This window comes from Sinocyclocheilus anshuiensis, unplaced genomic scaffold (assembly GCF_001515605.1).
Source record: "Sinocyclocheilus anshuiensis isolate Anshui unplaced genomic scaffold, SAMN03320099.WGS_v1.1 scaffold205, whole genome shotgun sequence".
NCBI classification, from domain to species: domain Eukaryota; kingdom Metazoa; phylum Chordata; class Actinopteri; order Cypriniformes; family Cyprinidae; genus Sinocyclocheilus; species Sinocyclocheilus anshuiensis.
In genome coordinates this window covers 893,392-907,436 of record NW_015536497.1, presented here as the reverse complement: position 1 = coordinate 907,436, position 14,045 = coordinate 893,392, and the positions used below count along the sequence as shown (strand labels likewise).

Genomic DNA, 14,045 nt, shown 5'->3' with positions numbered 1-14,045 from the left:
TCAAAAACACAAACTTACTACAACTTAAACTAAAATAAAAAATAAACAAAAAATATATTAACCCCCACCCCCCAAAAAAATATATATTAACAAAAATTAACAGTATATAAATGATACTAAAACAACACTGGTCCAGATTAAATTGATGCATGTAATGAAAAAAAAAAAAGAATATTTAAGAACTGATTAATAAGCTGCAACAAAACTAGAGGGGCATGGATTAATGAAAAAAACATTGTTTCACAGACAAGAATGTTTACAAATGCTTTTCAATACTGGTCTTAATTACAGTGCTGGAGTTTCCTCATTTGAAACTGATCAAAAACGCTCATGTGTGAATCAAACAACCTTTTAAACAAACGCTCTTGCCTGTTAAACTGCAGATGAAGTGCACTTACAGCAAACTTGACTCAGAAATACACCTATAAAATGGAAACATCATTGCACAACATGCTATTTTTACAAAATATTCTTGATCTGACAGTTTTACAGATCTCACAGCCTGTCAAGGTGGACCACAAGCTTATTTTATGTCCATACTGAGTTTATCCAGTGCCGTCTAAGGAACTGAGTGATGGTGAAAACTTTAGGAATGAATGATCTCACTGATGTATCATTTATCATGTAAGGCTGACTGAACCACTGCTGTAAAATAAGGGTGATTCCTTGCTTTCTCGATCAAGAAGACTTCTCTGTTGTATGTCACCCTGTGTAAGTCATCAAAGTATGATTTCAAAACACAGATTGGGACAAGGAGAGAGTACTGTTTTAGGCATTAACATTTTCTCCTTTAGGTTTCGCTCAGTATCACAAATGCTTCTGTGATCAAAGTGAGTAAACATCACTCTTGTTCACTCTAAATAAATAAATGTTCACTCTTAGTAAGCTGGACTAGGCTGTGTCCTTTTCTCATGTGGGAACACAATGTCCTCCTCTCCGAAATGTTGTGATGCTATTTTCTAAATGCTGGCAAACAAATGCATCATTACTATGGTAAGTATGTAGTGAGATCATGTCTGTTTTACATTCAAATTACATGCAAAACAACTAAATCCCTTTAGAAACTGCAAATTAATTATTATTTTTTTGTTATTATTATTATTATTTACACATCTTTCCTATACTGTATGTTGACCCGTTTAAAACGAAATAGCAGTGAGCTGGCAATGGCAATTAAATTATTTTCACCAAATAATTTAATTCACAATACTTCACCCGTACGGTGATGAAAGAAAAAGAAAAATGGAATAAAATAATTTGATTTGGTGTAGCAGCGGAACTGATGAATAAAGGCAAAGGTTCCTACCGGACTGTGTTTTGTAGAGGACAGGAGGTCGAATAACAGGAAGAGGAGCGGCCGCCACTATGGCGGAGGTACGTGAATAAAAACAAAATTTAATTACACTTTCCTTCTTGTTCACTGACAAAGGTGGGCGTCTGAAATGATGCGTTATAATCAATGTTTCGCTCTCCAACTATCTGAATAATACGCACGTGTACTTCTAAGACCGTTACTATTTGACATGTTAGCGTTTCTCCAGTGGTCGTCAAAGATAAATATCGACGTCGATGACTAACTTTAACATTGAGATCCTTACTTTCCCTGTCAGTATACTCATATAAATCTGAAACCAGCTGTCATGTTTAAAACGAGCTTCATGTTGTCATCAGATTTCAGTCGTTTTATGATGCTACAAGGGCGTTGTGAGTGTAGTTTCTGTGTATATGGGTATGATTTCCTGTGTTTTTAATAACCAGCTTTGATGATAATTAAAAAAAAAAGTTTATTGAGCGGCAAATCAGCATATCAGAATGATTTCTGAAGGATCATGTGACACTGAAGACTGGAGTAATGATGCTGAAAATTCAGCTTTGACATCACAGGAATAAATTACATTTTAAAAAGCATTCAAATAGAAACAAGTTATTTTAAATTGTTATAATATTTCACAATAATGTATTATTAATAATGTTATTGTTTTAAGTATCATTCGTGAACATAAAAGACTTATTTCAAAAGCGTTTGTAGTGTGTAGATAAATGTTTTGCTGTTTTTATATTAAAAAAATAGCAAAATAAGAGACTTATTTCAAAAGCACTGAACACCCTTTTGAACTGTAGTGCATGTTGTAGTAGATAAATGTTTTGCTGTTTTTTTTAATATAAAAAAATATAATACTTTCCATATTATGTTGACATGATGGAAAATCATACTTATCAGTTATTGGCGGGTATGATTTCCTGTGTTTTTAATAACCAGCTTTGATGATAATTAAAAAAAAAAGTTTATTGAGCGGCAAATCAGCATATCAGAATGATTTCTGAAGGATCATGTGACACTGAAGACTGGAGTAATGATGCTGAAAATTCAGCTTTGACATCACAGGAATAAATTACATTTTAAAAAGCATTCAAATAGAAACAAGTTATTTTAAATTGTTATAATATTTCACAATAATGTATTATTAATAATGTTATTGTTTTAAGTATCATTCGTGAACATAAAAGACTTATTTCAAAAGCGTTTGTAGTGTGTAGATAAATGTTTTGCTGTTTTTATATTAAAAAAATAGCAAAATAAGAGACTTATTTCAAAAGCACTGAACACCCTTTTGAACTGTAGTGCATGTTGTAGTAGATAAATGTTTTGCTGTTTTTTTTTATATAAAAAAATATAATACTTTCCATATTATGTTGACATGGAAAATCATACTTATCAGTTATTGGCTGAGTGTTAAAATTGAATATTTCATAGATTATCTTGTAGGTGAGTGACTTCAACTTGGATGTCTGTATCGCAGGGAAAAAACGCTTTCGGGGTTTTAAAGCACTTCATTTGCTTAACCTGAGTTTTTAAAGATGGAGCTCACTGTTTTTGAGGACAGAAGTATTGGTTTTTAATAACCCATACTCTGGTTTTCTCTCCAGACGCACAGCTTGCAGGACCTGCGGCAAGCAGCCGTCGCCTCCAAGGTTTTCGTTCAGAGAGACTACAGCTCTGGAACTATCTGCAAGTTCCAGACCAAGTTCCCGGCAGAGCTGGAGAGCAGGGTGTGTGGAGATCCATAGCAAACACAAAGGAACCATTTACCACTGATCTGTATTTACAGATGTCAAATATATCTAAAGCTTTGGCAAATGGATTCTGTCTGAATACAGATAATTGTTTTGTTGGTACAGATTGAAAAGCAGCAGTTTGAGGAGACCGTACAGACCCTGAATAATCTCTATGCAGAGGCGGAAAAGTTGGGCGGCAGGTCATATCTGGAGGGCTGTCTGGCCTGTCTCACTGCGTACACAATCTTCCTCTGCATGGAGACCCACTATGAGAAAGTGAGTTGACAGAGTGATAGGCACTAGATATCATCAACATCACATTGTCCATGTGGATTTCACTGTTGTGTTGAATTCATTCAGGTGCTGAAAAAGATTGCCAAGTACATCCAGGAGCAGAATGAGAAGATCTACGCTCCTCTTGGTCTTCTCCTGACTGATCCCATAGAGAGGGGCCTCAGGGTTGTATCCTTCCTACATCATGCGAGTCTTTCTGTCCCCTGGTGAAACAAGAGTTTTCTGACCTGTCAGAATTGCTACTTTTAACATTCTTAGAAACATACACTACCGTGCAAAAGTGTTGGGTCAGTAAGATTTGTTTTTAAAGAAATTATTACCTTCTATTTCAAATAAGTGCTGCTCTTTTAGACTTTTATTAAAGAATCATGAAGAAAATGCATATAGTGCTGGTTCCGTATGTATGTATGTAATATATATATATATATACACACATTTATAAATTCTCTATATATATATTATTTCATTTCCATTTAGTTTGTTGAAGTATTAAAATAACTCAAATTAAATAAAACTAAAACTTAACAAAAGACCTATACAGACGTAATAAATTCAGACATAATTTAACTAAAATTAAAATAAATAACTAATACAAATCAAATGACAGTAGTTTATCAGTAATCCTAAAAAATAACACTGCCAAACACACATTAAAAAACAACTTACACGTAGTAAGAAATGGTTATAAAAACTGAAACAGAAGTGAAACAAGTAGTAGGAAAGAGGAGAAATATATCATGTGGAAACATCATGTTAAGCAGCTCAATTGTTAATAAGAAATGTTTCTTGAGAATGATTTCTGATGGATCATGTGACACTGATGACTGAAGTAATGATGCTGCTTTTAATGATGCTTATTTAATTGTAATAAAATTTCATTATTTTTTTTATTGCTTAATAATTTAATTATTTTTCATTATTACTGTTTTTACTGTATTTTTGAACATAAATAATTCAGCCTTGGTGAGTTTTAGAGACTTTTCAAAAACATTTCAAAAATCTTATCCCAAACTTTTGAAATGTAAAAAAAAAACAAAAAAAACCTTTCATAGTCTTACGGCAGTTCATTTCCTTAACTTGAGTTTTCAAAGGTGGAGATCATTATTTTTGAGGATAGAAGTATTGGTTCAAGATAAAACACACCAAAGGTAAGTCCTTTTTGATCTAAATATGATGATATCCAATGTATTTAGTGCGTTGGATAATCATCTTGAAATAATGAAGTGCAATATTTTATTTTTTCCTGCAGGATCATGTTTGGATCGTGATTATTGGCCTGCTGGATTCAGAACCTGCTTCTCCATCTCATGATATCACAACCCTATTGCTTTAAATGTAGATAGTATACCTTTATTTCCAGACCACCGATCCATTCATTTGTTTTTGTTTTTTTTTACAGAGGGAGAGAGTGGTTATATTATGTATCTTAGTGAAACTCTCCAAACCAGCTTTCCCTCAGTTAACAGCTTTCCAATGTCTTACTTAATCTGAGTTGTGCCATGTAATTTTATATTGCAGCTCCAGTGCGTTCCCTTCTCTTGTTTTCTGTGTGTACTTGTCTTGAATGGGAAGTATGGATTAAGTGAACAATGATCAGTCACAATACAGTTGAATCTTGATTATTCAGATCTTTTGTGACTGTGTTCTTACAGTAAAAAATTGTTTTTGAGATTTTTCCTGCAGGATCATGTTTGGATCGTGATTATTGGCCTGCTGGATTCAGAACCTGCTTCTCCATCTCATGATATCACAACCCTATTGCTTTAAATGTAGATAGTATACCTTTATTTCCAGACCACCGATCCATTCATTTGTTTTTGTTTTTTTTTACAGAGGGAGAGAGTGGTTATATTATGTATCTTAGTGAAACTCTCCAAACCAGCTTTCCCTCAGTTAACAGCTTTCCAATGTCTTACTTAATCTGAGTTGTGCCATGTAATTTTATATTGCAGCTCCAGTGCGTTCCCTTCTCTTGTTTTCTGTGTGTACTTGTCTTGAATGGGAAGTATGGATTAAGTGAACAATGATCAGTCACAATACAGTTGAATCTTGATTATTCAGATCTTTTGTGACTGTGTTCTTTTTTCAAAAAAAAATTGTTTTTGAGAAATCTGCTCCAATTAGTGCTTGTTAAAACGGTCATAACATTCATGAAGCTTCAGTTTTTGTGGAAATTTGAGACTGAGAATTACAGTTTGTTATATTTAATGATTTTATGTAATAATCAGTTTAGTTACTTTAAGTCGCTGTTCTATTCCACTCCCCTTTACAAAAACAGTTTGTGTTTTCTTCCATGCTGTTTTAACACTATATTTACCAATCAACTACTGTACTTTTATTGGGGTCTGCAATATAATCCTTATTGCACACAAATGCCATAAATCCTTAAAAGGCATGGCTTGCATTTAATATTGCATCTCCAGCTTGTATTTCAGACTGCTGTCAGTTTGACTTGTCTTTTGCGTAAATCTTTTTATCAGTGTTGTATCATAATGTCTTTTTTGAAAATCTTTTGACACTTATTTAAACTGTATCGTACAATAAAGTGTTTTCTTGAACAAATTAATTACATTGAATAAACGTTTTTGTTTACATAATATATGTATGTGTACTGTTATTTATTATGTATATATAAATACACAAACATACATGTATATATTGTAAAAATAAAATATTTACATGGATATATATATATTTATATTCATATATAATTTGTATTATATAATGTAATTATATAAACAAAACATTTTTCTTAAATGCATACATGTATGTGTGTATTTATAAATGTATAATAAATTACACAGTACACACACATATATTATGTAAAAGAAAAAAATTATTTTGGATGTGATTAATCACAATTAATCATTTGACAACACTAATACATATATATATATACACACACACAGAGTGCTGGGTAGATTACTTAAAAATTGTCGACTGTAATCTGAAATTGCATGATGAAAACTAGTAATGTAAAATAGATTACTGATTTTAGGTCATGTATTCTGACTTGGGTTACTTTTGGATTACTTTTGACCTAACTTGTTTAAAGATTTGGATTTTTTGCCATAAAAAGATTTTTTATTAAAAAAAGTTAAATATATTCCATTCATTTTTTATCAACATTATGAAATGTGATAAAGATTAAGTTACTCCGTGGTTTCCCAAACTAAAGACCTGCAGGGGGTTTATGAGTTGATGAAAAGCTAAGAAGTAATTAATTTTTTAATTGAAATGAAATTATTTTAAAATAAAAACAAAATAAAACACCCAAATTTGAAGTATTTTATTTGTTTAGTTTACCTGCACTTGACCATTAACTGACATCAGAGAACCGTAACTTCAAGTCTTAGAGGACTTCAAATATTTTAACTCAAAGGGGTTGACCATACAGTCTATGAGTTTGACTTACAAAATGTTTGAGAATCCCTGCATCAGAACAAACAATAATAAACACGAAAACAGCAATGGCATGGTCAAACTCTCTCAGGATTTCAACATTTTAGTCAATTATACATTGACAGTGTTTAGTAACTTGTGTAATTATGTGTCTCATATATGGAATAACTGACTGAAAGGTGCTTTGTCCTCACAAGCATGGATCGCAAATTAATTTACATGACATTTAGATGGCTATACTCACTGTATTAAATATGACGCACAGTACAAATTAAAACGGAAAATTTAAAAGAGGGGGGGGGGGAAGAAGAATTAGATAGAATCAATAAATGATGAATAATTTCTCTCCAGAGATTTTGAGTTAATATGACGACTCTACTGTAGTTGCACCCCTGACCGCTAGAGGCGACTAAAACCTTCACACCGGAAATCGTCATGACGTCAAAGGTGCCAGTTAAATGTAGTTTTGTTTTGTTTTGTTTTGTTTTTTTTATTCAAGGAACAATAACACGCAATAAAAAACATTAAAATAAGAAAAGAAAAAGATAGAAGGACACATTACAACAAACAAAAAACAGTTGCCAGGGGGAGGAAAGTATAAAACTTCAATACAAAAATACAAGATATACATACATACATACACTTGTACGTATATATAACGTCAAATAAATATAAGTTAAATGTAGTGTTGTTACGGTGTTCGCGGCTGTTTCAAAGTACTGCCCACACTCCAGTCCAGTAGGTGGCGGTAAATGCACCTTTCAGTTGGTTTGCCAACCGCCAATAAAATTTAAAGAAGAAGAAGAAGACGTTTGCGGCTGTCTTGGGTTGTCATTTAAACTGGGGTTTCCTCGTGTTTAAATGTCTCTTTAGAGTGGTATGAGTTCATTTGTCCACTGTCCAGTCGCGTCCTGAAACGCGTTTAATGTTATTGAGTGAGAGTGGTGTGCTAAGGTAAGCTAGTTGCTAATGTTCAAGCGGTTATGGGTTAGATTCACGCTCAGATGTTTAATGTCATTCAAGTCCCCTGATATACCGTTAGTTGTTTGTATTTGAGTCATACTTGAGCAGGCGACAATAAAACAAGTGCCTTAATTTTAGGGTTTATTTTGGAAAGCTGTATGTGAATTAATGATAAAATGTCTGCCTTTAGTTTGCCGCAGTGAACACAAGCGCAGAGCTTTATATTGCTGTTATGTGACGTTTGGCCTGTAAGTTTCTGATCCGCCCTATAATGTTTCTTTTTTTTCTGTGTAGAGACTGAAGTATCTCCTCTAAGTCTCCGTGGATAAAGGTCGTCGTCCTCTAACACCCTGGCTCTTCCTTGTGTCAATGGCTGTTACCTCCCCAAACAAGAGACTGAATTCATCCATACAGTCCTCGAGGAGCTGGATGAGTTTCAACAGAGAAATGAGCAAAAAAGGTCATTTCATCACATATCTGAAGAAGGGACACTGGCAGCCTTCCTTAATAATATTCACCAACGTTATTAGAAATGTTTGACAATACTGTTGCTCATGATAGATACTTGAACAAGTAGTTCATGGTCATACAGGGACATGAGGACCACTTGGGCTGATAAACACCCACCCAGAACACCCTAGCAACTGCACAGCAACATGTTAAAACACTCAAAACCCCTTGGCAATTACATAGCAGCATGCTAAAAATACACAAAACCCCCTATGCAACAGCATAGCCACATGCATAAAGCAGCCTGAATGTTAAAAACACCCAAAACAGCATAGCAACGACCAAATCGCTCTAATACCCTAGAAACTGCATGGCAACACTCAAAACACCCTAGCAACTGCATAGCATCATGCTAAAATCATTGAAAAACCTCTTAGGAACTTCAAATTAGCACACTAAAAACACTTGGCACCCCTTAAACTGCATAGCAGCATGACAAAACAACACTTCAAAACATTAAAAACCACTTAGCAACAGATTAAAAAAACACTCAAACCCCCATAGCAATTGCATAGCAGCATGCTAGAAACACTCAGAACACCCTAGCAACTGCAATGCCTTGACAACAACCCTAACATAGTGTCAATGAATTTTGCATATACAGTGTGTCTGTGTGTATGTATGTATGTTTATCAGGCTCTTATGCATGTGTACTTTGGGCTTCCTGCCATATTGTCTAATTTAAATGTTCTGATCTGTAGCATTCTACTCTTCCCACCTGTCCCGAGCCGACTTCGCTTCCTGATTCACCAAACCTGCGCGAATCATCCCAACCTCAGCACCTTCTCCGTGGGCGAGGGCTGCGCACGCAGAGTTGTAGTGTGCTGTTCAGACCTCAGGTAAAGCTGCCAGAGCTCAGAGCTGCCAGAGTTTTAGTGTCTCATCATTGTGGTTCCAAAAATAAAGAAATTGTAATTAGATTTTAAAATACTCGTAATCAGACTACAGTTACTTTTTTATTGATTACAGATTATTCACACAATAGCAATAAATTATTCCTAATTTATTGAATCTCCTTAATTCTTCTTTTTAATCTTTTAAGATTTCTTTTCTTAAATAGGCTACCGCTTATATACGTTAAGAAAGTCTTCCAGTTTTGCAAACATTCACACGAAGACTAGTCACTAGTCAGGTGGCTATTATTACACAGAGAATTGAGAGGGCACACAGCATCTGACCATTTAAATTTTTTTCAGCGTTTCAACAACATTACATCAACTACTAATGAACACCTTAATTTTTATTTGAATAATCACTCAGTGGGTTATTTAACCATGTATTACTATGTCTTTGGAAGGCTTTCAAACACAGTAAAATTGAAAGAAAAAAAAATCAGGTTATTTCTTTTGTGAGCCAGAAATATATTTACTTGAAGTACCACCTGAGATTTTAAGGTATTAAGTTATTTAACACATTAAGTTAATTAACACATTTGCACATTCGTTGGTTAATGGACACGACAAGCAAACGAATAAAATATTTCATATTTTTTTTAGTAAGTGTTTTATTTGATTGTTGTTATTTTAAAATGATTTAAATGTTACATTTTTAATTATTTATCTAATTCTGCCTTGTTGCAACCCTAATTTAAATTCGATGTGATAAACATTAGTTAGGTCAAAAGTAATCTAAACATAATCAAAAAGTAGTCTGATTATATTACCTAAAATGTGTATTGTAAAGGATTACTTTACTAACTACAATTTTTGTCATGTAATTTGGAATCAGTAACAAACTACAATTTGCAAGTAACCCAGCAGTGTGTGGTGCATCTGACAGGTTGCCAGAAGAAGACCAGAGAGATGTGGAGGGCAGTTCCCATGGGCGAGCACGCAGTCGGGACAGAGTCATGGAGAGCAACAGCAACACACGCTCACTGGAGCCCAGCTTCAACAGCAGACAGAGAGCCAGACGGCCAGAAAAAGCTATTTACGTTCCGCATGCTATGAGACATAAGATAGTTCTGGAACATCCAAATCTTAAGGAATCATCTGTGGAATCCTGCTCTGACGTTACTAAGGAACCTCTTGTAGCCAGTCAGAAGCCAGAGGTGGACAGCACTGGCCAGGCACTGGGCGATGAGGAGTTTGTGCAGCTTTCAAGGTCTGGTCCGTCACCGTGGCCTCCAGCCTGGGACCAGACTGTGTCTTTCTTCACCTCTTTGACGTTAGATGACGAAACAGATGAAAAATGTGCCAACAACACGTTCCTTCCCACTGATGCCACACTCCAGCAGCAGGACGTTGATGAAAGTTTGCTCTCTGAGGTATCCTAATTTAATGGGTCTCATTCACTAATAATTGCATGGATTATTGGAATTTATACGCACAGGAGAATGTCCACCTGATTCACAACACATGAATTTATTCTTGACCTTGATCTAATGTTAATGAATCTTGAGTATTCTAAATGAGTGAATGTGGGCCCAAGGTTAGTTATTTGAATAAAACGCCCAAACCATCTCCATGTAAGAGCTTTCCGTACAACTCTCCTCTACAGCCTTACATAACTCTCAGCAAACGTGACGCTGTCTAAAGCACTTCTCAAGTAATGCCAGGTGTGGAAAATAAGTTGAATCTGTCTGTAGCTACTATAGTTAACTAAAACAAAAAATTGACACTTAAAAAAATAATATAATGGCTAACTGAAATATGAAATATTAAAAAAATTACAATTAACTATGTACTAATTCTAAATAAAAATGAATAAAAACTAAGCAGACTTATACAAAAAAAATTAACCAAACAACAAAATTAATACAACTTTAAAGTTAAAAGTAGTTAATTATATAAAATTAAAAACAAATTCTAAATATAATTAAAAACTATAATAGTATCGCAATACTAAAATAACACTGGTCAAAATAATAAAAAAAAAAACAGGTAAGTTGCATCAGTGTGTAAGTCACATTTCATTATTAAATTCAGAAATAATGTAAAATAACAGTAAATGATACGAAACATTGACAAAAACATAAACACTATAAACATGTAATTTAGTTTCTTTCACTCCACAATAAATCCTTTAAATTTAATGATATTCAGAACAGAAATAAAAAGTAGAAGTATAAAACAAACACATATCATAGTGGCATTAATTATAAACAAAATTTACTATAAATGCCAAACCTAAACAAATTTATTTAAAGCAAAAACAAAACTTTGGCTCACTTGGCTACCTCTCTTATTCAGCACAAATCCAAAATTCATGTTTTGCTTCCTTGATGTTGCATTATAGAAGTTGCAGCGCATTCAGATGATAATTTAACAGGACTTATATTTATATTCTGGAAAATATGGTAGTATAGAGATGAAATATATTTGTGTAAAATTTATAAGGCTACCCAGAGTATGTGATTTTGTGTATGTGTGGTTTCAGTTTTTCCTAAACCTTTTTGTAAATTTAGAATACATGTTAGTACAAAACCTTTTGATGAATCCTGACTTGATTATGAAAACGTTCGTATGCACGGTTAGTGAATGAGACCCAATGCATCTCTTACCATATTTACCGTCAACTTTATTCTGTCTGTTCTCACACGTTGTCATTCATTCTTCTTGGTCGTTAGATCAAAGCCGAACTCAGACATGGGGACATCACCATACTCAACACCTGCAGTGATTTCCCCGCCTATGCAAACATCTGGCTTGACCCGCAGGAGTTCGGCCACATCATCGAGATCTACAGCTTTCCTGCCATGTTTAAAACAGATGATCTCCTTGATGCCTTTGCTGACTACAGGTGATAAGTCACCTCTATATTGTGACAGAAAAAGTAGTGATACAGATCTACAAAGTGACAGTTGTCTGCTTCTGTTTCCAGTGAAGGGGGGATGAAGATCAAGTGGGTGGATAACACTCATGCTCTCGGTGTATTTTCAAGTCAGTTGGCAGGTATCTTTTCATAAGGCAGTATTTTTTCCATTCTTGAATCAAGAATTATCATGATTTGTTTTCTTATGTTTGACAAACCCATTTTTGGCTCTGTTCAGCTACACAGGCACTCTCCATTAAACATCCCATACTGAAGACCCGCGCGCTGCTGGAGGGGAGCCAGAAAGCAAAGTGGAAAGCGGCCAGACATGCAGGTATGAAAGCCACAGAAAAAACTCTTTTCAGAAAGATGGTGTCCCATTAGAAGGCATTAGTGTCCACAATAAAAAGAAAATGGTTTAAACACCTGAGAAGGTCTTTTAAAATGTACTCTTTTTGTAAATGTTGGTTTCATATAATTTAAAGGCTGCATTTATTTAAAAAAAAAAAAAATGCAGTTAAAACAGTAATATTGTAAAAAAAACAATTATTACAATTTAAAATAACTTATTCTATTTGAATATTAAATCAATTTATTCTGTTTGAATATTTTTTAAAGCGTAATTTATTCTTGTGATGCAAAAACTGAATTTTCAGCAACATTACTCAAGGCTTCAGTGTCACATGATCCTTCAGAAATCATTCTAATATGCTGATTTGCGGCTCAAGAAACATTTATTATTATTATCAATGTTGAAAACAGTTGTGCACATTAATAATTTTTTGTAATATGTGATATTTTTTTCAGGATTCTTTGAATATAAAGTTGAAAAGAACAGCTTTTATTTGAAATAGAAATCTTTTGTAACGCCACATGACATTTTACAGTGCCTTGTCAAAAGTTCAAATTATAGTATCTGATATTACATCTGTTATAAGAGATTTATTGACGCTGACTCAGTTGTGTAGCAACAGTAACTAAGGGGGGTGGGTTTTTGCGAAGGGTCAATTGAGAAATTAATATCAGATCATGACAGAAGAGGTACTAAGGTCATTGTATGTTTGTGACATTTTTAATACTTTTATATTTTTAATAGATTCATACAAACGCTATGTCACTGATCTGTATAATGTCAGTAATATACTGATTTTAAACAAGTGTGATATGTCATCCATACAGAGTTCATTCAGCCGGTGAAGGAAAGGCCGCGTACGGACACAGTGGTGGCTCGCAGGATGGTGACCAGAGCGCTGGGCTTGAGCGGGAGACGCTTTGAAATGAGAAACAACTTCAACTGAATAAATAAAGTTCCTCGTCACAGTCTTTCACTTCAGTTAATACTACACCGGGAAAATGACATTAACTACTACACCACCCAGACCTGGTATGAAGATGCTGTAAAGCTTTATTTTAGCTGCAGAGGAAGTGGAAATTCTCCAGCACATGAAATATATGTGGTCTCCCAAGTTTCCAGTTTTAATTTGTTGAGTTCTGTACTGTTTTAGGAAACAAGCCAATAGTATGTTAAGTGAGCATGTGATTATTTCCTGGGTGAGTTTTGGTAAGCATTCAGAGGACTTTTGTTCTTTCGTCTTTAGCAGGAAACAGCCTTGCTGCTTTTCTCCTGCTCGGTTTCTCCATACTAACAAGCCCATCATCTGGTCCAGCCAAGAGATCCTTTTTATTAACTTAAGTCTTTTTTAATACAGATCTTTTGCTCATTGGATTTCCTGAAAATGGGTCATCCAGGATCATAATATTGAATCTAATGATTAAATGAACTAGACTGCGTGTCATAGGAAGTTCTTGTTGTTTCTCAGTTGCATTCATGTCTTCATGTTCAGCTTGTTTCATTTGAGATGGGAATGGAGCCTAAATGACATTTTTGGCATACTATATATTTGTATTGTTTAAAATACAGTAGTATTATTGGCATGCTAAATAGGAATAATTCTGTTTTTACATGATGGATTTGTTTTCTAGTTATTATATTTGACTTATTTGTCAGTTGATTTGTTTAAAAAAAACACTCATACTTATTTCTGCTCTGATGTTTTAAAATTGTT

General features: G+C 34.1%; 2 protein-coding genes across 4 annotated transcripts; both read left to right on the top strand.

The window, feature by feature from the left end:
- Nucleotides 1-1,279: 1,279 nt before the first annotated feature.
- LOC107687624 (golgin subfamily A member 7-like) lies at nt 1,280-5,006 on the top strand. Its single transcript, XM_016485025.1, has 6 exons — nt 1,280-1,374; nt 2,929-3,051; nt 3,181-3,333; nt 3,418-3,519; nt 4,443-4,499; nt 4,601-5,006. Exons 1-5 carry the CDS (start codon nt 1,366-1,368, stop codon nt 4,485-4,487), a joined length of 432 nt encoding a protein of 143 aa, XP_016340511.1. The 5' UTR covers nt 1,280-1,365; the 3' UTR covers nt 4,488-4,499; nt 4,601-5,006.
- Nucleotides 5,007-7,146: 2,140 nt separating this feature from the next.
- LOC107687605 (R3H and coiled-coil domain-containing protein 1-like) lies at nt 7,147-14,030 on the top strand. Of its 3 annotated transcripts, none has more exons than XM_016485015.1 (8): nt 7,147-7,200; nt 8,011-8,176; nt 8,928-9,065; nt 10,006-10,492; nt 11,795-11,967; nt 12,049-12,119; nt 12,218-12,313; nt 13,159-14,030. In XM_016485015.1, the coding sequence occupies exons 4-8, from the start codon at nt 10,076-10,078 to the stop codon at nt 13,275-13,277; spliced, it is 876 nt and encodes a 291-aa protein (XP_016340501.1). In that variant the 5' UTR covers nt 7,147-7,200; nt 8,011-8,176; nt 8,928-9,065; nt 10,006-10,075; the 3' UTR covers nt 13,278-14,030. The 3 variants fall into 3 exon arrangements, with proteins under 3 accessions (XP_016340501.1, XP_016340493.1, XP_016340484.1); XM_016485007.1 differs by lacking the exon at nt 7,147-7,200 and adding an exon at nt 7,564-7,630; XM_016484998.1 differs by lacking the exon at nt 7,147-7,200 and adding an exon at nt 7,564-7,707.
- The last annotated feature ends 15 nt before the right edge of the window (nt 14,031-14,045 follow it).

Bases quoted from the DNA above. Each gene is read 5' to 3' on its own strand.
- LOC107687624 (XM_016485025.1), top strand. The intron at 3,334-3,417 runs GTGAGTTGACAG...GAATTCATTCAG, and splicing joins TGGAGACCCACTATGAGAAA to GTGCTGAAAAAGATTGCCAA. The intron at 3,520-4,442 runs GTATCCTTCCTA...GAGTTTTCAAAG, and splicing joins TAGAGAGGGGCCTCAGGGTT to GTGGAGATCATTATTTTTGA.
- LOC107687605 (XM_016485015.1), top strand. From the start codon at position 10,076: ATGGAGAGCAACAGCAACACACGCTCACTGGAGCCCAGCTTCAACAGC. The intron at 11,968-12,048 runs GTGATAAGTCAC...TTCTGTTTCCAG, and splicing joins GATGCCTTTGCTGACTACAG to TGAAGGGGGGATGAAGATCA. The intron at 12,314-13,158 runs GTATGAAAGCCA...TCATCCATACAG, and splicing joins GAAAGCGGCCAGACATGCAG to AGTTCATTCAGCCGGTGAAG.